Source organism: Lepidochelys olivacea (genome assembly GCF_965140295.1).
Source record: "Lepidochelys olivacea isolate rLepOli2 genome assembly, chromosome: 1".
NCBI lineage: Eukaryota > Metazoa > Chordata > Testudines > Cheloniidae > Lepidochelys > Lepidochelys olivacea.
In genome coordinates, this window is record NC_140411.1 from 326,701,308 (window position 1) to 326,722,334 (window position 21,027).

The following is a 21,027-nucleotide window of genomic DNA, read 5'->3' on the forward strand; positions in this document are numbered from 1 at the left end:
CTTTATGGTTTCTGCCTTTATGGTTTCTGAGAGAAGCATGAAGCCAGCAGACCTCTACACTATTCTCGTGAATGGTGCAAATCCAGAACCCACCATCCACCTGTATTTGCAGGCCCTCAAGAAGTACTGCAATAACAGGGAACATGAGGATTTCTTTGAGGACAGCTTGCTGAGAGATATAGTGAAGAACAATTGAAGGTTACTGGTGGCATTCACAGACCACCCGCAAACAGTGGAGTACCACCTTTGGGCCTGAGAAATGAGCACTGCCTGGTGAGATCATATCATAATGCAGGTTTGGGAAAATGAGCAGCTGCTGTGAAAGACCACAGTCCTGGATCTGTGTGCCCAGCTTATCCAAGCGTGCCAGTATTGGCACACCAGAGAGCTGCATTGACAGTGTAGGAGTAAGTGACCATCACACTCTTGAAGCAGGATTGGTACCAGTCAGTAGGAAATCATTTTGGAATTGGAAAAAACACAATAGGGGTCATTATCATGCAAGTGTGTAGGGCCATTAATTGTCTCCTGCTATGCAGGACTGTGACTCTCAGCAATATGCAAGACCTAGCAGATGGATTTGCTACAATAAGGTTCCCAAACTGTGGCGAGGCCATGCATAGCCCTATTTTGGCATGAGCTCACCTTGCCGCAGAGTACAATAATAGAAAAGGCTACTTTTCCATGGTTATGCAAGCTTTGATGGATCACAGGGGATGCTTCATCAGTATCACAATGGGCAGGTCAGAGAAGGACATGACACTCACATCTCTAAGAACACAGGACTGTTATGAAAGCTGCAGTCAGGAACATTTCCTGAGCAATGGACTACCACTGTTGATATTGAAATGCTAATAGTGATTCTAGAGAACACAGCCTTCCCCTGGCTCATGAAGCCATACACGAACCACCATGATAGCACTAATGAGAGATCAAACTACGACCTCAGCAGCTCATTGAATGTGCTTTCAGCAGATGCAGCAGCAAGGGACGCTGGCAGTATGCAGTTGAGGGAGGCTTTGAAAGTGTATTTTTAACAGTCAGCCACAGTAAAGTTCTGTTGTGGAGTGTTCTCTGAGACTGGAGCGCTGCTAAGGATGGTGTTGTGCTTGCTGTACAATTATTAAGATGGCTGGGGGTTTTCCTGAAGCTATTAATTATAGGGTGTTTGGTGTACATTTACATGTAGTGGTTGCAAACAGTTATTGAAAACTGATAAAATGATTTGATTCTTCAAAAATGTAACATTGAATGGAAAATAACAGTACAAAAAAATCCATGCAAAAATCCACATACATTTTTAATGTAATAGGGTGAAAAATTAAAATTAGAAAGAAAGTAAACATTTTATGTCCATTTGAGTAAACAAATTTAGTCAGTTATGGCTACACATACACCAGTTGTTCTCACAGCTCAGGATATGTAAAGCTGGGTTCTCCTTGCTGTCCCCCACTGTGGAGTGGTAGAGGTAGTGATGTGCTCTGTGATGCCAAGTTGTACATTAGGAGGTGCAGGGAGCAGTGACCATGGAGGTCTCCAAGGACTGCAAAGGGAGAAGAGTCTGGGATTTTTGGACCTATAGGTCAACCAGAGAGCAGGCTCACCTGCCCCAGAGGTCTCAGTCAAAGTCACAGACCCCTATTCCCACCATGGAGGTATTGGTGCAGCACACAGGGAAACTGAGGCACAGACCGTATTCATGCAAAACAGTAAAACTCACATAGGCTCAACAGTAAGACTCACATACAATGTAACAAGAGAAGGTCACTGTGATGAAGTGGTGATTAACACTGAAACCCTGTGGAAATCTGAGTTTTTCAATGCATATAACACGCTCCTGCTGGGAGACTGGGTTGTAGTATTCAATTAATACTGGAGTTACAGTTCTTACATATAGAAATAGACAAATTGCACTAATCACATGGTTCTGAAGCAAGGTTTGAATCCATATCCATTAGAATTAACAATGCCATGGGCTAAAGTAGACAGGCTAAAAAGTTGTGTAGATAAAAATCAGTGGTGTCAAAGGGTTTATTTCATTACATTGCCTTAATAAAGAGTCTCTCTGCCATGGAGAGATGATTTATACTTGTAGAAAATCTGTAGCATGGTAGAAATCACACACACATGCATAATCAATCATACATACGGTTTACAAAGTCCACTTCTACATCAAAATGTTCCAGATTGCTTATATGAAGCCTAATTGCAACTAGTACATTAAGAAACCATAGTCCTGATTGTGCTGCTCTTGAGATAAGGTGAAGAGCCCACTTCCTGCACGGCAGCCCAAGGAGAGCTCATCTTAGCTCAGCTCAAAAGTTGGAGGTGTAGGAGGCTTTAAGGCTGGGCATTACCCATATCCCTCATAGTGACTGAAGTGTATTGAAACTGAAGGGGCAATTCTACCTATTCTTTTAGCAGCCCCAGCTGAGAAGGAGTTGCATTTCCCCACTCTCTGGGCCTTCCATGATTTTAACCCCTTTGTGTTCTCTGATCCTGGGCCAATCTGCAGCTTGAGGTTCCTATAAAATGCAGCTCCAAAGGGCTTTTCTAGAATGTAGGGGCACTCCAGAAGCAGGGACCAATCTCCACCTAAGCATCTCACCTCACTTGGGAATTCTCCAGTGGCCAGATACACCAGCTTTAGAGTCACTTTGTGGCAAAGTGGCCTCAGCACAGGGGATGAGCCAGCCTAAGGTCCTTTCAACCACTAAAAAGAAAATTGAAGGATGCCAAGCTGTTCTTATTCTTCCACATGTGAGCTTCATAACAGAGGCAGAAGATAAGAACTAGTGTAACCCATGCCTGCTTGGTGTAGCACTCTGTCCCCCTCTTGTGGCACCTAGACCGTCTAAAGTTTGATGAGTCTGCTACAGTCTTGGCTAAGAACCATGTGGCTTTTAACTCATGCAGTAGAGGCTTATACACTAAGCTTTAGAGATCCCTGGTTTGATCCCACACATTGATGGGGGGGGGGTCTGTCAGAGTTACACTAGCAGACTGCTACAGCCATAATTCTGTATCCATCAAAACAGGATGGTTGTCAATAAAACAGTTTCAGAGTAACAGCCGTGTTAGTCTGTATTCGCAAAAAGAAAAGGAGGACTTGTGGCACCTTAGAGACTAACCAATTTATTTGAGCATAAGCTTTCGTGAGCTAGAGCTCACTTCATCGGATGCATACTGTGGAAAGTGTAGAAGATCTTTTATACACACAAAGCATGAAAAAATACCTCCCCCCACCCCACTCTCCTGCTGGCAATAGCTTATCTAAAGTGATCACTCTTCTTACAATGTATATGTGTCACGGTTCCTCCCCCACTCTGAACTCTAGGGTACAGATGTGGGGACCTGCATGAAAAAACCTCCTAAGCTTATCTTTACCAGCTTAGGTCAAAACTTCCCCAAGGTACAAAATATTACACCCGTTATCCTTGGACTGGCCGCTACCACCACCAAACTAATACTGGTTACTGGGGAAGAGCTGTTTGGACGCGTCCTTCCCCCCAAAATACTTCCCAAAACCTTGCACCCCACTTCCTGGACAAGGTTTGGTAAAAAGCCTCACCAATTTGCCTAGGTGACTACAGACCCAGACCCTTGGATCTTAAGAACAATGAACAATCCTCCCAACACTTGCAGCCCCCCTTTCCTGGGAAATGTTGGATAAAAAGCCTCACCAATTTGCATAGGTGACCACAGACCCAAACCCTTGGATCTGAGAACAATGAAAAAGCATTCAGTGTTTTACAAGAAGACTTTTAATAAAAATTAGAAGTAAATAGAAATAAAGAAATCCCCCCTGTAAAATCAGGATGGTAGATATCTTACAGGGTAATTAGATTCAAAAACATAGAGAACCCCTCTAGGCAAAACCTTAAGTTACAAAAAAGATACACAGACAGAAATAGTTATTCTATTCAGCACAATTCTTTTCTCAGCCAATTAAAGAAATCATAATCTAACACATACCTAGCTAGATTACTTACTAAAAGTTCTAAGACTCCATTCCTGTTCTGTCCCTGGCCAAGACGACTACAGACAGACACAGACCCTTTGTTTCTCTCCCTCCTCCCAGCTTTTGAAAGTATCTTGTCTCCTCATTGGTCATTTTGGTCAGGTGACAGCGAGGTTACCTTTAGCTTCTTAACCCTTTACAGGTGAGAGGAGCTTTCCCCTGGCCAGGAGGGATTTCAAAGGGTTTTACCCTTCCCTTTATATTTATGACAATATGATAATCAAGTTGGGCCATTTCCAGCACAAATCCAGGTTTTCTCACCCCCTCCCCCCCCACACACAAACCCACTCTCCTGCTGGTAATAGCTTATCTAAAGTGACCACTCTCCTTACAATGTGTATGATAATCAAGGTGGGCCATTTCCAGCACAAATCCAGGGTTTAACAAGAACGTCGGGGAGGTGGGGGGGGTAGGAAAAAACAAGGGGAAATAGGTTACCTTGCATAATGACTTAGCCACTCCCAGTCTCTATTCAAGCCTAAGTTAATTGTATCCAATTTGCAAATGAATTCCAATTCAACAGTTTCTCGCTGGAGTCTGGATTTGAAGTTATTTTGTTGAAGAATTGCAACTTTCATGTCTGTAATCACGTGACCAGAGAGATGGAAGTGTTCTCCGACTGGTTTATGAACGTTATAATCTTGACATCTGATTTGTGTCCATTTATTCTTTTACGTAGATACTGTCCAGTTTGACCAATGTACATGGCAGAGGGGCATTGCTGGCACATGATGGCATATATCACATTGGTGGATGTGCAGGTGAACGAGCCTCTGATAGTGTGGCTGATGTTATTAGGCCCTGTGATGGTGTCCCCTGAATAGATATGTGGGCACGGTTGGCAACGGGCTTTGTTGCAAGGATAGGTTCATGGGTTAGTGGTTCTGTTGTGTGGTATGTGGTTGCTGGTGAGTATTTGCTTCAGGTTGGGGGACTGTCTGTAGGTGGCTTCTACATCACCATCCTGGCCACTATGGATGTAGAAGCCCTCTACACCAACATTCCACACAAAGATGGACTACAAGCCGTCAAGAACACTATCCTCAATAATGTCACAGCTAACCTGGTGGCTGAACTTTGTGACTTTGTCCTTACCCATAACTATTTTACATTTGGGGACAATGTATACCTTCAGATCAGCGGCACTGCTATGGGTACCCGAATGGCCCCACAGTATGCCAACATTTTTATAGCTGACTTAGAACAACGCTTCCTCAGCTCTCGTCCCCTAATGCCCCTTCTCTACTTGCGCTATATTGATGACATCTTCATCATCTGGACCCATGGAAAAGAAGCCCTTGAGGAATTCCACCATGATTTCAACAATTTCCATCCCACCATCAACCTCAGCCTGGTCCAGTCCACACAAGAGATCTACTTCCTGGACACTACAGTGCTAATAAACGATGGTCACATAAACACCACCCTATACCGGAAACCTACTGACCGCTATTCCTACCTACATGCCTCCAGCTTTCACCCTGACCACACCACACGATCCATCATCTACAGCCAAGCTCTGCGATACAATCGCATTTGCTCCAACCCCTCAGACAGAGACAAACACCTACAAGATCTCTATCAAGCATTCTTACAACTACAATACCCACCTGTGGAAGTCAAGAAACAGATTGATAGAGCCAGAAGAGTTCCCAGAAATCACCTACTACAGGACAGGCCTAACAAAGAAAATAAGAGAATGCCACTAGCCGTCACCTTCAGCCCCCAACTAAAACCCCTCCAATGCATTATTAAGGATCTACAACCCATCCTGAATGATGACCCAACACTCTCACAAATCCTGGGAGACAGGCCAGTCCTTGCCTACAGACAGCCCCCCAACCTGAAGCAAATACTCACCAGCAACCACATACCATACAACAGAACCACTAACTCAGGAACCTATCCTTGCAACAAAGCCCGTTGCCAACTGTGCCCACATATCTATTCAGGGGACACCATCACAGGGCCTAATAACATCAGCCACACTATCAGAGGCTCGTTCACCTGAACATCCACCAATGTGATATATGCCATCATGTGCCAGCAATGCCCCTCTGCCATGTACATTGGTCAAACTGGACAGTATCTACGTAAAAGAGTAAATGGACACAAATCAGATGTCAAGAATTATAACGTTCATAAACCAGTCGGAGAACACTTCCATCTCTCTGGTCACGCGATTACAGACATGAAAGTTGCAATTCTTCAACAAAATAACTTCAAATCCAGACTCCAGCGAGAAACTGTTGAATTGGAATTCATTTGCAAATTGGATACAATTAACTTAGGCTTGAATAGAGACTGGGAGTGGCTAAGTCATTATGCAAGGTAACCTATTTCCCCTTGTTTTTTCCTACCCCCCCCACCTCCCCGACGTTCTTGTTAAACCCTGGATTTGTGCTGGAAATGGCCCACCTTGATTATCATACACATTGTAAGGAGAGTGGTCACTTTAGATAAGCTATTACCAGCAGGAGAGTGGGTTTGTGTGTGTGGGGGGAGGGGGTGAGAAAACCTGGATTTGTGCTGGAAATGGCCCAACTTGATTATCATATACATTGTAAGAAGAGTGATCACTTTAGATAAGCTATTGCCAGCAGGAGAGTGGGGTGGGGGGAGGTATTTTTTCATGCTTTGTGTGTATAAAAGATCTTCTACACTTTCCACAGTATGCATCCGATGAAGTGAGCTGTAGCTCACGAAAGCTTATGCTCAAATAAATTGGTTAGTCTCTAAGGTGCCACAAGTACTCTTTTTCTTTTTGCCAATAAAAGAGTGGTCTTCAAAATTCGGATGGGTATCTTTGAAATCACTAGATGCAAACTTCCCTTGGATCCTTAGTGATATTTCTGGGTCTTCCTTTGAAAGGGGTTGGCCTACTGAAAAGCTTATTTCTTATCTCATTTGCAGCAAGATGCAGCCTAGCTGCATGTTGGAAAAAGAAACATAATCCAGATACAATTTCTTATCTTAAAAGGATCTGAATACCTTCTTCATGGAGAAGGTTACAAACAAACAATACAAAACCCAAGTCCTAATTATTTCAGTACAATTGAACTCCCTATTTCGGAATAAGAACAAAGCATTTTCCAAATGCAACCACAACACTTCCCTCATGAGAAGCTACACACAATCTTCACTGAAGAATGCATAGCCCTTTTTATCAATAGGGTCATCTGCCTTTTTAGGGGGATATCTGTGCATACATTTGTTGTATTCCTAGGATTACACTGTGATGTCTCTCCCCTGATTTAATTTGTTTTCGCTTCTGTCCTAGGCCATGATCCTTCAGTTAGGTACATGCATGTGTCTGCTGGGTCAAGGTATTATTTCTAAAAGTAAATGTTATTGTTTAAACTAGCTGTTTCTGGGATAAGGCATTAACCAATTAGATTTGGGGGAAGATCAGAGGACTCTGAAAAGAAAGAATGTGTGTGCTTGAGTGAACTTTAAAGACTTTGGCCAGATCCTCTGGTCATTCTTCTTGGTAAATGACCAACTTACCTCTAGGTTGGACCATTGTAACTCAGTTTACAAGTACTTACACCAAGATAAGAAATTCATGATGCATCTAATTTGTTCACAGTGAGGAAGCCTATCTCCTGAGAAAGATGATCTATATAAAGCATATAGTGTTGGTGCTTCACAACCTAGCCTTGCTCACCATAGGTCTCCTAAAGTTTCTGGTATTGATTTACGAAGTGTTCGTGGGATAGGCCCACACTAACGCACCATTACAGCTGTGATCATCTGGTATGCTATGTCTAGAATACCTCATATATACTCTAAGAGATGCTGGATGCACAATTTTCTTAACAACAGGTAGAGGACTATAGAATATTTTCCCTAAGGAGATCAGGAAGAGTTTTATTCTTGCCATTCTTATACCATGCTTTTGGACTACACTGGTTCCTCGGTTTAGCTGAGCTTGTTTCTCTCTGGTCTAAAAGTAACCGCAGCAAGTCCCACGTGAACTTTCAATATACACCCAACATTATATCACATGGTAGTATTTTTTTTTCTACAGGAATTATTATAAGTTTCCTAGATATCCTCCAACTTACAACTGTGATATGTCAGCGTAGTTAAATATTGGATTGATGCAGATAGTGGGACGCTTGCCATAATGGGGTGGATTGTTTCTGGCTTGGTGCCATATGCCTAAACACTGCATCCACCTCCTCAGAAATGACACATTGCTTTCCTTCTCATTTGACAAGCTCCTGCTAGGATGCCAATGAGGACTATTTTTAGTACTAACAATCTGTTTAGCCAACAAGTTGGGGAAATGGCCACGATGATGAGGCTGGAAGTTTATCCAGGCTGGTTTCCAGAACCTGAGGAAGTCTTGAGGCGGATTTTCTCAAATTCTGACATTGCATCTTGTTGTTTCCCTCTGTTCCTCTGGACACAGCATATCCAGCTCCCATGTATGGTCTTTACTTATTACAGACATACAAGAGTTCAATATTAAATGCTTCTTATGACCAGGGTCCCATGGACTTTCAGATTTCTACTCATGCCATTTCCCCCCACAGAATTTGGCATTTTGCCAAATTTCTGTAGGAGTCTATATTCTGGCCATAGAATCTGTCATTTTGCAGCAGCCAGATGTCTGACACTTTGGTCTGTCAGCACCATTGGGACTTGGGTACAACTTCCTCTTTCTGTGCTGCTTTCACCACAAGGGGGAGTGTGTGACACAAGGAGCTTCCCTAACCGGGCCCTAGAAAGCAGAAGAATCCTCCAGACTTATCAGGATCTTCCTTGCCTATTTCTAAAGGTGTGTCCCCTGAGGGGAGAACATAGCAACCAGGGGCCACGGCAATGAGCCATGAGCACTGGGCAGAGTTCAGTTCAGTTGGACTGGTTTAATGCAGCCTGGGCCCTTAGACACACCATGACACAGCTCCCATCCCCACTTCCCACATAGCATCACTTGGAATTAGGGTTGCCAATTTTGGTTGGACATATTCCTGGAAGTTTCATCATATGACATAATCTTTAATTAAAGATTAATCTTTAATTCCTGGAGACTCCAGGACAATCCTAGAGGGTTGGCAACCTTACTTGGGATAGCAGAAGCATGGGACTTTCTTTGTCCTTTCCCACAGGAGTGGCAGCAGCCACTCTCTCCTCAGAAGCCGTAAGTATAGCAGCAACCAGGGAGCAGGGCTATCTCAGTAATTACTTCAGCATCATAATTGTATCTGCTTGGGTGGGCCTGACCTGCTGCCCTCTTCTCACCCTGCTGCACACATGGTCCTCTATTGGTAAGGCCCACCAGAGCAGAGGATCTTAGAGTTAACACCCCATTGAGATGAATAGAGCCATTTACACCCAGAGGTGAAAGTAAGCCAGTACGGTCCGGTACGGCGTACCAGCAAGAGCCGGTATGCCATGCCAGACCGGACTGGCTTCCCCAGGCTGGCGATTTAAAGGGCCCAGGGCTCCCTGCTTGCGGCTGGAGCCCCAGACCCTTTAAATCACCTCCAGAGCCCAGCTGCCTGAGCCCCGGGGTAACGGTGGCAGGGCTCCGGCAGTGATTTAAAGGGCCCAGGGTTCAGGCAGCAATTTAAAGGGCCCGGAGCTCGCTGCGGTAGCGGTGGTTGGAGCCCCGGGCCCTTTAAATCACCCCTGAGCCCCGGGGCTCCCAGCCACCTCTCCAGCTGGGAGCTCCGGGGGTGCTTTAAAGGCCCCGCCTCTTCTGGTTGCGGACACACCCCTTCCGGTTGAGAACACCCACCAGCTCAGGACTCCAGCGTACCGGTAAGTCCTTTAAGTTACTTTCACCCCTCTTTACACCTCTGGAGCAGAAAGGTCTGATGACCAGATGGCTTAGTGGTCAGCTCACAGCCTTACAGTTTCTGCCAGTCTGTTCCAGAGGGCCCCTCCACTGCAGCCTCAATCACCCCCTAGATTTCAGTCACTACGAAGGAGCAAGGCAGGGGGGACCCAGGCCTGCCTACCAACTCCACCAGGCCCCAACCCAGGGTGCGAGGAGTTTATCAAAGTGTTCAGCCCAGTTATTGGGCTACCCCCAAAGTCCATTCCTACCAGACTGGAGCTCCTCAATTTGTGGGGAAGTCACTGGCTTAGCAGACTGTCCTCAGTATCTTAGTGTTCTGTTCAGTCAGTAAATCTCTTTTAGGACTTTCAGCTCCTAAAGAAGAGGGGAATCCCAAGACCCTGGTGATAGAGTAGCCTTCACAAAGCTGTTGCCACTCCTGGCACACTTCTCAGGATCAGCCTGGCTTCCCACTGCCACATTCAGATCATTCCCCCTGTCTCCTCACCTACCAGTGACCAGTGTCCTTTTAAACTGTTTTTCCACTGGGAACACGCCTTGCACCTCTTGAGGGGCAGGGCCTTCCTAGCCTAGTATTGCTCTGCTTCCTTCCCTGGTTCAGGATAGGGTCTGTAGACCCCATCACAGCTCTCATGAGCTATTACTTCAATCTGAGATCTTTGTTGGTTACAGTCTGGTTTTCAAAATCTCGACAACCAGCAGGGCTGGAAACTTATTTTTCTTTCTTATGGAAGCTGAAAGCAGGGCCGTCCCTAGCCATTTGGGTGCCCTATGCAGCCCCACGGGGGGGCTGTGTGGGGCCCCAGGCCTCCCCCCACCAGTCTGGGAGGCAGGAGCTGTGGGGGGGCATTTTTGCGGGGCCCCACAGGCCCAGAGTGGCCCAAGGGATTAGTGGGGGGCCGGGAGCAGCCCGCTCCGCTTCTCTCTTCCCGGCCCCAGCTGTGTTGCTCGGGGGAGAGGGCTTGGGGGGGAAGGGATTTTGCCCCCTCCCCCCTGCGCACTCACCAGCTGCGGTGGGAAGCGTAGCAGCCTGGCCCCAGCCAGCTCTACTCCGCCAGCTCCCACTGCCGTGAGTGGGGGCGGGGAACACCTTTCCCTACCCCCCAACCCCCAGCGACATGGCTGGGGCAGGGGCAAGGGAAACAGAATGGGCTGGGGCCGCGTCACTCTGCTTCCCGCCGCCGGTGAGTGTAGGGGCCGATCCTTTCCCCAACCTCCCCGCACTCACCGGCGGCGGGAAGCAGAGCAGTCCGGCCCCAGCCCACTCTACTCCTCCAGCTCCCAGCCATGGCACTCTGCTTCTCGCTGCCAGTGAGAGCCAGCGGCGATCCTTTCCCCAAACTCCCTGCACTCACCATTGTAATAATCTGTAAAAATAGGCCTTGTGAGGTATCATTTGAAAACTAATAACTCCCTGGTCAATAATATCATGGTATAATGTATGTAGCACCACTATATATAAAGTTATGAATCCACCTGAATGATGTTGGTGGCACATGTTCAAATCCAATAGCCCCAATTAGGCAGAACTAGTCAAGCAGGTCTTAAACAAAGGAATGTTTGTTTACATCTAAGTTGTAAAGTGGGTCTTCAGACAGAGAGAGAGGGAAACAGGAGACAAGGAAAATTTCACCCAACAAAGGTTATCCTGGGGAAACAGTTTTTAAAAAAACTTCAAAACAGACTTCAATGAGAAACTGCAGAATTGGAATTATCTTGCAAACTAGACACCATTAAATTAGGCTTGAATAAAGACTGGAAGTGGATGGGTCATTATGCAAAGTAAAAACTATGTCCCCATGCTATTTTTCCCCCTACTGTTACTCACACCTTCTTGTCAATTGTTTGAAATGGGCCATCCTGATTATCACTACAAAAGTTTTTTTTTCCCCTGCTGATAACAGCCCACCTTAATTGATTAGTCTTGTTACAGTTGGTATGGCAACACCCATTTTTTCATGTTCTCTGTGTATATATATTTTCCTACTGTATTTTCCACTGCATGCATCCAATGAAGTGGGTTTTAGCCCACGAAAGCTTATGCCCAAATAAATTTGTTAGTCTCTAAGGTGCCACAAGTACTCCTCGGTTTTTTTGCGGATACAGACTAACAGGGCTGCTACTCTGAATCTCTTTGAAATGTTAAGGTCTCCTTCCTGGGGTTAGGATGGCTTTACACAAAGAACCAGTTTTCCCTATCAATTGTGTAATTCCTCACCATCAGCTCCTCTTTCCAAGGCACCAAGCTGGATAAAATAGATAGTGCTCCTGGGGCTACTTTAAGGTATTTCTTGCTATGAAACAAGAAAAAAAACATATTTCAATTTGTCTATTTATTTATTTTTAGTATCAGTTAACACCCCTTTCCTCTAACAGTTCAGCATGTATGCTTCAGGCAAATGTGGTGCTAATAGGAACTGCCCTCATATTTTCAGTTTGTTCTCATCTTTGGGCAGCATTTTTTGCTGCCAGTGTCAGCCCTAGACAAACTGCCTTCTTCTCTGTAGCACAAGCCTTGTTTCCATAAGCCTGCAGCAAAGTTTTTAACATATTAGCTGGCTCTCTCTGTCCAATTCTGTAACAGCTGGTGTTGAGTAAGAACTTCTTCCTTCAAATATCCTAAGCATGCAAGCAGCTTTACTCTCCTGATTATTACTATTAGTATTTATACTGTGGTAGCACCAAGAAACCCCAGTGAAGGAACCAGTTTACCAAGAATTCACAATCTAAAGTCAAAGGGATTGCTCATGTATAGGTTTGCAAGATACGTCCACTGGACAGTAAATTTAGCACACACCTCTTAAGGTTTACCATGAAAAATACCCTAAATCAGTGATTATTTCTCTTCATAATCAGCAGAGCTCCTCAACTTCCTCTCCTATTTCTTATATTTCAGATGAAATTGTGCTAAAATATAGCTTTTAACCAGTTGAAAACTCCTGCTTTTTCTTCTTCTAAGTACAACCTCACTGTATTTTCAAATATGGGTCTATATAAATAATTATGGTTAGGGCTAAGATTTTGTCATGGCTATTTTTAGTAAAAATCATGGACAGGTCATGAGCAATAAAGAAAAATTCATGGAAACCCGTGACCTCTCCCTGACTTTTACTAAAAATATCCGTGACAACCTGGGAAGGGACTGGGCAGCTGTGGGAGTGGCTGGGAACTCTGGAGCCCCCATCACCCATGGGGACTCAGAGCTCCAGAGTCTACCTGCCCCCTCCCCAGCGGCAGGGAGCTGTGGGAATCCTCCTGCCGCCACCACAGTGGCGAACTGTGCGGGTCCCCCTTCCCTGGGGTGGTGGCAGGGAGTGGCTGGGGTTGCCCTGCCACACGGCAGCTGCAGGCAGGAAGATGCAGGGGTCCCCCTGCCCCACGGCAGCAGTGTGGAGATGCCAGGGTCCTCTTGTCCCGCAGCAGCAGGCGGGAAGCTGCCGGGATCCCCCTGTCCTGCAGTGGTGGCGAGGAGATGCCGGGGTCCTCCTGCCCCACAGTGGCAGAAGGCGGGAAGCTGCTGGGGTCCCCCTGTCCATGGTGGTGGCAAGCAGGGAGCTACTGGAGTTCCTCTGCCCTGCAGCGGTGGCCAGGGAGCTCCCAGGGTCCCCCTACCCCGTGGCAGGGAGCTGAGGGGGTTCCTCTGCCCCACAGTGGCAGCTGGGGAGCTGTGGCGGTCCCCCTGCCACCGTGGCTGGTGGGGAGCTGTGGGGATTCCCCTGTGCCCCACGGAGGCCAGGAGCAGCAGGGTACCCACTGCCCATGGCAGCTGGGAGCTTGGGGGTCCGCTGCCTCAGGCACCAGGGGTACCTCACATGGCAGGACCCTGCAGCTCCCAGCTGCCGGGGCTGAAATCACGAAGGTCTTTGGAAGTCACAAATTCCATGATTTCTGCGACCTCTGTGACAAAATTGTAGCCTTAATTATGGTATATATCCACTTCCAGCTCCTCTTCCTGTCCCTGAACTTAGTAACTGTTAGGATGGAGCCTTGGGAACACATTCATTGCTGACACCCTGTTCAGTTCCATTGAAGCCTAAATGTATGGTAAGTAGTGGCTGAATTTATATGTGGGGCCTTAAAATAATGGCTTCCAATTTCCACTGTTACATTCTATACTAATGTAAATTCAGAATCCAATAAATCTTAGAAGAAAATAAGTGACCTTAGACACTAAAGTGAATTCTTTTAAAAATCTCAGGGGGAGCAAAAGAATCTCTGATGTTAGAGGCAACCAAGCTTTGCAGCACCTGTATCAGACCCTGCAGAGGAGATAATCAGTGAATAATGAACATTTCCTTTTGAATAGTCCCTTATGAAATGGTCATAATATTTGTAGATGCTTGGTAGAATTGTACTACATTTGAAGCATACATTAATTAGAAAAAAGATCTTGCAAGGTTTCATAGTTACCTTTTTCTTTTCCTGCAGTTGAGTTCAAGTTTACAGGTAGCATTCTGCAGGCTTTTTTTCTGGTGTATGAATTTAGTACTTTCTACTTTAAATGTGTCCAGTGTATAGGTTACCAGCCAAAGTCAGGAGACCTGGGTTCCATATTTAGCTCTAACACCATCAAGCTGTGAGACACTGGGAATGCCACTTAACCTCTTAGAGCTTCAGTTTCTCCATCTGTAAAATGGTCAAAATTATCAAACAAAGGGTGGCCCAATAGTTAAGGCACTGGCCTGGGTACTCAGGAGACTTGGGTTCAACTTCATGCTCTGCCATAGGTTGCCTGTGTGAATGTCACTCAGTCCTTTGTGGCCTCAGTCACAATGTACGCGGATCATAGTACTTTCCTATGTCATAGGGGTGGTGGGAAGAGAAATACATTAAAGATTGTCAAGTGCTCAGGTACTATAGTACTGGGGGTCATATCAATGCCTTACTACATTTGTATAATGCTTTGAGATCAAAAGATGAAAAGTGTTGTATATGTGTTAAGTATTATGGCTTTGGTAATAATGTAGTGTTACTGGTAAGTACAGAATCAGGGAGAATGTAAAAAATTCTCTTTTCTGCTTAAAACCTCAGAAGGGGAATGTGTGTGAAATCTGGTCAAATGACAATATGTACATAGTGTTGCTTTGGAGTTTCCTGGCAGTGGAGGGAATTTGCTATTTTCCAATTTTGGTCTTCATCTGGTTGTTGGTGAATCTTACCAGTCTACAGCTTCCATAGTATTGGATGGAAGTGCAATTATATGTATTAAGATGATTCATAAAACAGGATGTTAAAAGATAATTAGAACTCAAAAGTAGGGTGGCAAGTGTTATCTTCTTCTGAAGTCCAACAATGAGGCCTGAATGGAACAGAAGGTAGGATCTCTTTGAGCGTGTTGGAATCGCTTCAAGCCATAGAAGACAAAAGTGTATATTTTATCTTCATTCAGGGCTAAACAGAAAATTACATTTTCAAACTGGATGGCTGAATTGGAGGGACTGAAAGCTAAAGGTTGGCAGGCAACATAGAATCAACCAAACAAATACACAACTATTTAAAAATTAGATGGTTAGCAGGCCAGCCAGATAACTAGCCAGCTAGTTGTCATGGTCTATATGTATGGAGGAGATCTGGGTTCAATTCCTGGTCACTCATTGCCCAGGCTGGTAGAAACTTCAAGTGCTCTGGAGGCAGCGTTCTCAGTTCATGAGAGGAGGGAGGACAAAAGCTTATGCTCAAATAAATTTGTTACTCTAAGGTACCACAAGTACTCCTGTTCTTTTTGCGGATATAGACTAAAACGGCTGCTACTCTGAAACCTGACATTACTGCACAATGAGCCCAACAGAGTATTCCCTCCGCCACCATGAACCATTAAGTCTGGATGAAGGGATGGTGTCCTTAAGGATGTGGAAAATAATTGTCTGCAACTTCATACCATACAGAAATATATTAACTACATTGTATAAGATGTTTATTGTATATTGATACTGTATATTATGCTTATTACAAATAATGGGCTAGCTCTAACAACCTGTAACTCATATAGATAGTCCCATTAAAGTCAATATCATATTTTTGATTAAATCATAGGACTGGAAGGAACCTCGAGAAGTCATGTAGTCCAGTCCCCTATACTCAAGACAGGACTAAGTATTATCTCGACCAGGGGTTGGCAACCTTTGGCATGCAGCCCCATCAGGGTAATCCGAAGGCAGGCCACAAGTCTTTTTGTTTACATTGACCATCCGGAGGCAAGGGCCCCCCCGCAGCTCCCAGTGGCCGTGGTTCGCTGTTCCCAGCCAATGGGAGCTACAGGAAGTGGGGGGCCGCAGGGACGTGATGTTCTAGGTGTCTGCAAACTGATTGCTAAATTATTTGCTTCATTATGTTTTCAGGTACTGAAGTTAAGGTGACTGGTCTGTAATTCCCAGGGTTGTCCTTATTTCCCTTTTTATAGATTGGCACTATATTTGCCCTTTTCCAGTCCTCTGGAATCTCTCCCATCTTCCATGACTTTTTGAAGATAATCGCTAATGGCTCAGATATCTCCTCAGTCAGCTCCTTGAGCATTCTAGGATGTATTTCATCAGACCCTGGTGACTTTAAGACATCTAACTTGTGTAAGTAATTTTTAACTTGTTCTTCTCCTACTTTAGCCTTTGATATTACCTCATTTTCACTGGCATACACTATGTTAGATGTCCAATCGCTATTAACCTTTTTGGTGAACACAAACAAAAAAGTCATTTAGCACTTCTGCCATTTCCACATTTTCTGTTTTTGTTTTTTCTCTGTCATTGAGTAAGGGGCCTATCCTGTCCTTGGTTTTCCTCTTGCTTCTAATGCATTAGAATGTATTTCATGATCACTTTCACCTAAGCTGCCTTCCACTTTCAAATTCTCATCCAGTTCCTCCCTATTTGTGAAAATCAAATCTAGAACAGCCTCTCCCCTAGTAGCTTTCTCCACCTCTGAAATAAAAAGTTGTCTCCAATACATTCCAAGAACTTGTTGGATAATCTGTGCCCTGCTGTATTATTTTTCAACAGGAGTCTGGGTAGTTGAAGTCCCCCATCACTTCCAAGTCCCATGCTTTGAATGATTTTGTTAGTTGTTTAAAAAAAGCCGCATCTACCTCTTCTTCCTGGTGAAGTGGGCTGTAGCAGACCCCTACCATGACATGTATTTAACCCCTTTTATCCTTACCAGAGACTTTCAACAAGTCTGTCTCCTATTTCTATCTCAACCTCAGTACAAGTGTACACATTTTTAATTTTTAAGCAACACTTTCTCCCTTTCTTTCTTGCCTGTCCCTCTTGAGCAAGCTGTGCCCTTCTATACCAATATTCCAGTCATGTGTATTATCCCACCAAGTCTCTGTGATGACAACTATGTCATAGTTGTGTTTGTTAACTAGCATTTCAAGTTCTTCCTGCTTATTCCCCATACTTCTCACATCAGTATACAAACATCTCAGATACTGATTTGATTTTCCCCTGTGTTCTCTCTTGTCTCTCCCTTAATTCCTGCTATAATGGTCCCTGCTCCCCTCCCTGCCTTCCCACCTCCCCCATAAAAGTCTGTGTATACCAAAGATCTGTGTTCCTGTATTATCAATCTCTGGATAACCTAAACAGATTTTGTAAGGTTTCAGATAACTTTTTACTAAATTCTAGCCTCAAATCCTATTTTCATGCTATATAGTGCTTTAATTGATAAGGTTTTTGTCAGCTTGTAGCACAAAATAAACTGCTGATACATGCTTTAAACTTAGTAGTAGATTGTAAACTTCTCTCCCAGGGTTAGATTGCTGTTAGATCTTTATTTACATGAACAAGTTTGCTTATGAATGGCATTACCTGGCAAAATTGCGACCATTGTTTCAGATATTGCTGACTCAAGTGTTCTAATATTAACAGCAGACAATTTAATTTAAAATCATAGCACAATTTAAATCAAGTTTTCTTTAAACAACAGAACCAAGGTTTATAAAATCCCATTAGAAAATGGAGGTTTGCCTTCAGGGTGGATAATCATGAAACTGGAGTCTTCTCTTTTGTTTCATATTGACAAAGTCCCTAGAATTAGGAGGGTGGGGAGGGCTGTTTGTGGAGTTTTAGACTTAAGAATAAAAATGTCCTCAAAGCTGGGCTCTGAAGAGCATTTCTTCAAGAAGTTCCATACATGTTTTTTTAAATTATTGGAGAAACAGAAGACTATTTATTTTTGAAAAAGAAATCCTTTTATTTCATGATTTATCATCAAATAAGAGAGAATTCATTTCAGGACTATAGAGCACAAAACCAAGAATATCATGTTACAGACACAATACTCATACATTACACCTCAGCATGCTTTTAAAACCATTTTGCACAGGGTCATTATGTGTCAGAATGGAAAATGATTTCATAACAACATGTAAGCATTTTGGACCTCCTCATCAGAATTTACCGTATACATCAAAAATACCTTTGTGGAGAGCAACCAATTAAGCACCTCCATTTAAAAACTAAAAATTCGCTATATCTCTCATAATTGAGATACCAACTACAGTACATTTATTCCAAATCTTTTAAGAGCACACTCAGTAGTTCTTGTTAAAATCTAAGCAACAGTGTGAAATGATAGATACAAACAACAACAGAAATTAGCAAATCTAGTTGATCATCTGAGTTTAACGTAGAACCCATGTCAATATGTAATGAAAGAAGCAACTACATAGGCACAAGTGCGAATAGGCCACACTGTAAGCTGTCTTCTCTCTTTGGTAAAATCAATTAATCAGCAGGGAGAGTATTTTAATAATTTAAGTCAGAAGCAAAATTCATGCTATAAATTGTGTTTTGCTTTTTCTTATATTAATAGGATCAATTAATTATTTTCAGATATGCTATTAGAGAAATAGTTAAAAATATACACCTAATATTTGCCCCCAGTATTTCCTTGTCTTTAGATTTAGTTTATACTTAAATTAAAAATAAACAATTCCTTTCATAAATAGCTTCTCAATAGTCAATTATTTTAAAAGAACTTTAAAAATAAAACAAACACTATAAATAGCAAAATATACACAATTTCAAAGATTACATTTCGTTCCTGATTGGTATAACTTGAAAATATGTCACTGAAGAATAAATAACCTTTGGGCTTCTTAAACATTTGGCAAAATGTCAATTGTTCTTAGAGAAGATTCTTTTAAGGAACAAGGAAGTTACTTTTATAAAGCTTTTAATGTATAGACAGAATTCCAGTAATTTCACAAGAAAACTATATAAGCATCAAGATTCAACATAATATATTGGATGTTCATTTAAAAAAGGAACTTAAAAATGACAATTGAAACTCTTAAACTTAAAAGAAAATTATCGGAGCAAACCCAGGAACTTTAAGGTAAAGGAGATGGTCTGTGGGCACTTCTGTGGAAGGGCCAATTAGGCCTTTGGTTTTATGGTTCAGGAAGCTACACCAATGGTAATGTAAGGTTCTCCCTAGACCACAGTTTCTCAACCTTTGGGTTAGGACACAAAACTGGGTCACCAGAATGTTTCAAAAGGTTTTGTGGCAGCTCCTGTGGCTCTAGTCCCACGGGGCTGGCTGGGCTCACTCCCTCCTCCTAGCTCTACAACCTGTAGGGTCCCAGCACCACTCAGGTTTGGCCCAGCTATCAACAGGACAGGAGTCCAGGTAAGCCAAACTTGAGTGAGTGACACTGCAACCCAATGAGCCAAGTCATAACTCCATTCACACGAATTTAATCCAGGCAGGGCCACACCTGAGCGGTGCTGCAACCTTGCAGGTTGCAACACCCAGAGCCGAGAGCCAAGCACAGCTAGCCCTACAGCACAAGAGCTGCAGGAGCCGCCACTGTGGGGTGAGTGCCAGGCAGGACCCAACCCCCCAAGAGACAGGATCTGACTGAAACCATCCCAGGGCCTCTACCCCCAGACTATTTAGTGGGTCATGACAAGCCATAAACATTTATAAATGGGTCTTGAGCCTTTTTCTTTTTTTTAAAACCACCAACTGTTTTTTCCACCAATGTAGTTAATCCATCTCTCAGAGGTGGTGTATAGGCCAATGGAAAAATTCTTCCGTCGACCTAGCTGTGGTTACACTGGTGGTGAGCATGAAATTGTTCACAACCCTGAGCAACATAGCTAGGTTGATCTAATTTTTAAACTTAGACTCTCTTTCAGGCCTGGTCAAGGAGGAACAAGGAGTTAAGGAAAGGATGAAGGAGAAGAATGAGGGTGAAGAACACGTGGTAATAAAGCCCTCCTGAAGAAGTATACGTCCTGTAGGAGAACTTACAATCAGATTATTTAAAATGAATAAATAAAAATCCTCCTTCTCTTGAAGGGCCTGACAAACATGCATAATTTAGGGGAAAGTCACAGGGCACCCATGTTTCAGTTCCCAGGCTATCATCATGCTCCACTCCCTGCTTTGTCTTTTTCTGAAGCTACAGTGAAGACAAATGGGAAAATTGTAGGCCACATCAGCAAAGCTACTAACAAATAAAAAACAGTATTTGCAATGTCAGCAACTCCAGAAAATCTGTTTCTGTAAGAAACAGATTGATGTTCTTGAAGTTCAGGGCAAAGCGGTTTGCCATTTTTAGAAGTCCTATTTAAACTGTTAGCAAATTAAAAGGCAACTTTGACGGTTCAATTACTAGTAAGCTGTAAATAAACACCCAAACTTGTTAATGTTCTAGTTATATCCATAGTTATTTTACAGAAACATTAGGCAGAATGCTTTTCTACTCCTTGTTTGATTCCAAGCACAAGATGTAGAAACCAGTTAAACTGCACAGTCCAGCCTTTATCTCTGCAAACCTCAATCTGATCCAGGAAATGCTTTTTAGCATCTTCCTCGTTTTTACCTACAGTTAGAGCATCCCGGATATATTCAATATCTTCTTTGCTGGTTAATTGGGGCATTCCAGTCATTAGCATCATGGAAAACAGAATGATCAGCAGGTTTGTGTGATGTCGAAGAGATAGATAAGCCTTCACACAAATGTCCTACACAAGGGAAGAAAGTTTTGTTAACTGACTGAGCAGACTGAAACAGAAGGTTTTAGGAAGCTCATTTAGGAACTTGCTTAAATTTCAATTACACAATACTAATCTACCATGTTAATTTGCTAACACTTAATTTCCCTACTATTCATTTTAACAGAAACATTAAGCTAACTTCCCCATCCATTGCTCTCGATGCTTGGTAGCTATTGAGGCATGCGTCCATG

General features: G+C 43.5%; 2 protein-coding genes across 3 annotated transcripts in view; one reads left to right on the top strand and one right to left on the bottom strand.

Moving 5' to 3' along the window:
- LOC311514690 (uncharacterized protein) overlaps nt 1-21,027 on the top strand; it is a 38,965-nt gene that overhangs the window by 2,205 nt on the left and 15,733 nt on the right. The window contains exons 2-3 of one of the 2 annotated variants that reach the window (XM_084617328.1): nt 16,234-16,396; nt 19,973-20,112. In XM_084617328.1, the coding sequence (XP_084473454.1) occupies nt 16,234-16,396; nt 19,973-20,058 (249 nt within the window). In that variant the 3' untranslated portion in view covers nt 20,059-20,112. Of the gene's footprint in view, nt 1-16,233; nt 16,397-19,972; nt 20,113-21,027 lie in introns of those variants that run through there. The other variant, XM_084617327.1, reaches the window with a different exon arrangement.
- PIK3CG (phosphatidylinositol-4,5-bisphosphate 3-kinase catalytic subunit gamma) overlaps nt 20,499-21,027 on the bottom strand; it is a 50,838-nt gene continuing 50,309 nt past the window's right edge. The window contains exon 11 of the mRNA XM_084617323.1: nt 20,499-20,803. Within this exon, the coding sequence (XP_084473449.1) occupies nt 20,522-20,803 (282 nt within the window). The 3' untranslated portion in view covers nt 20,499-20,521. The remainder of the gene's footprint in view (nt 20,804-21,027) is intronic.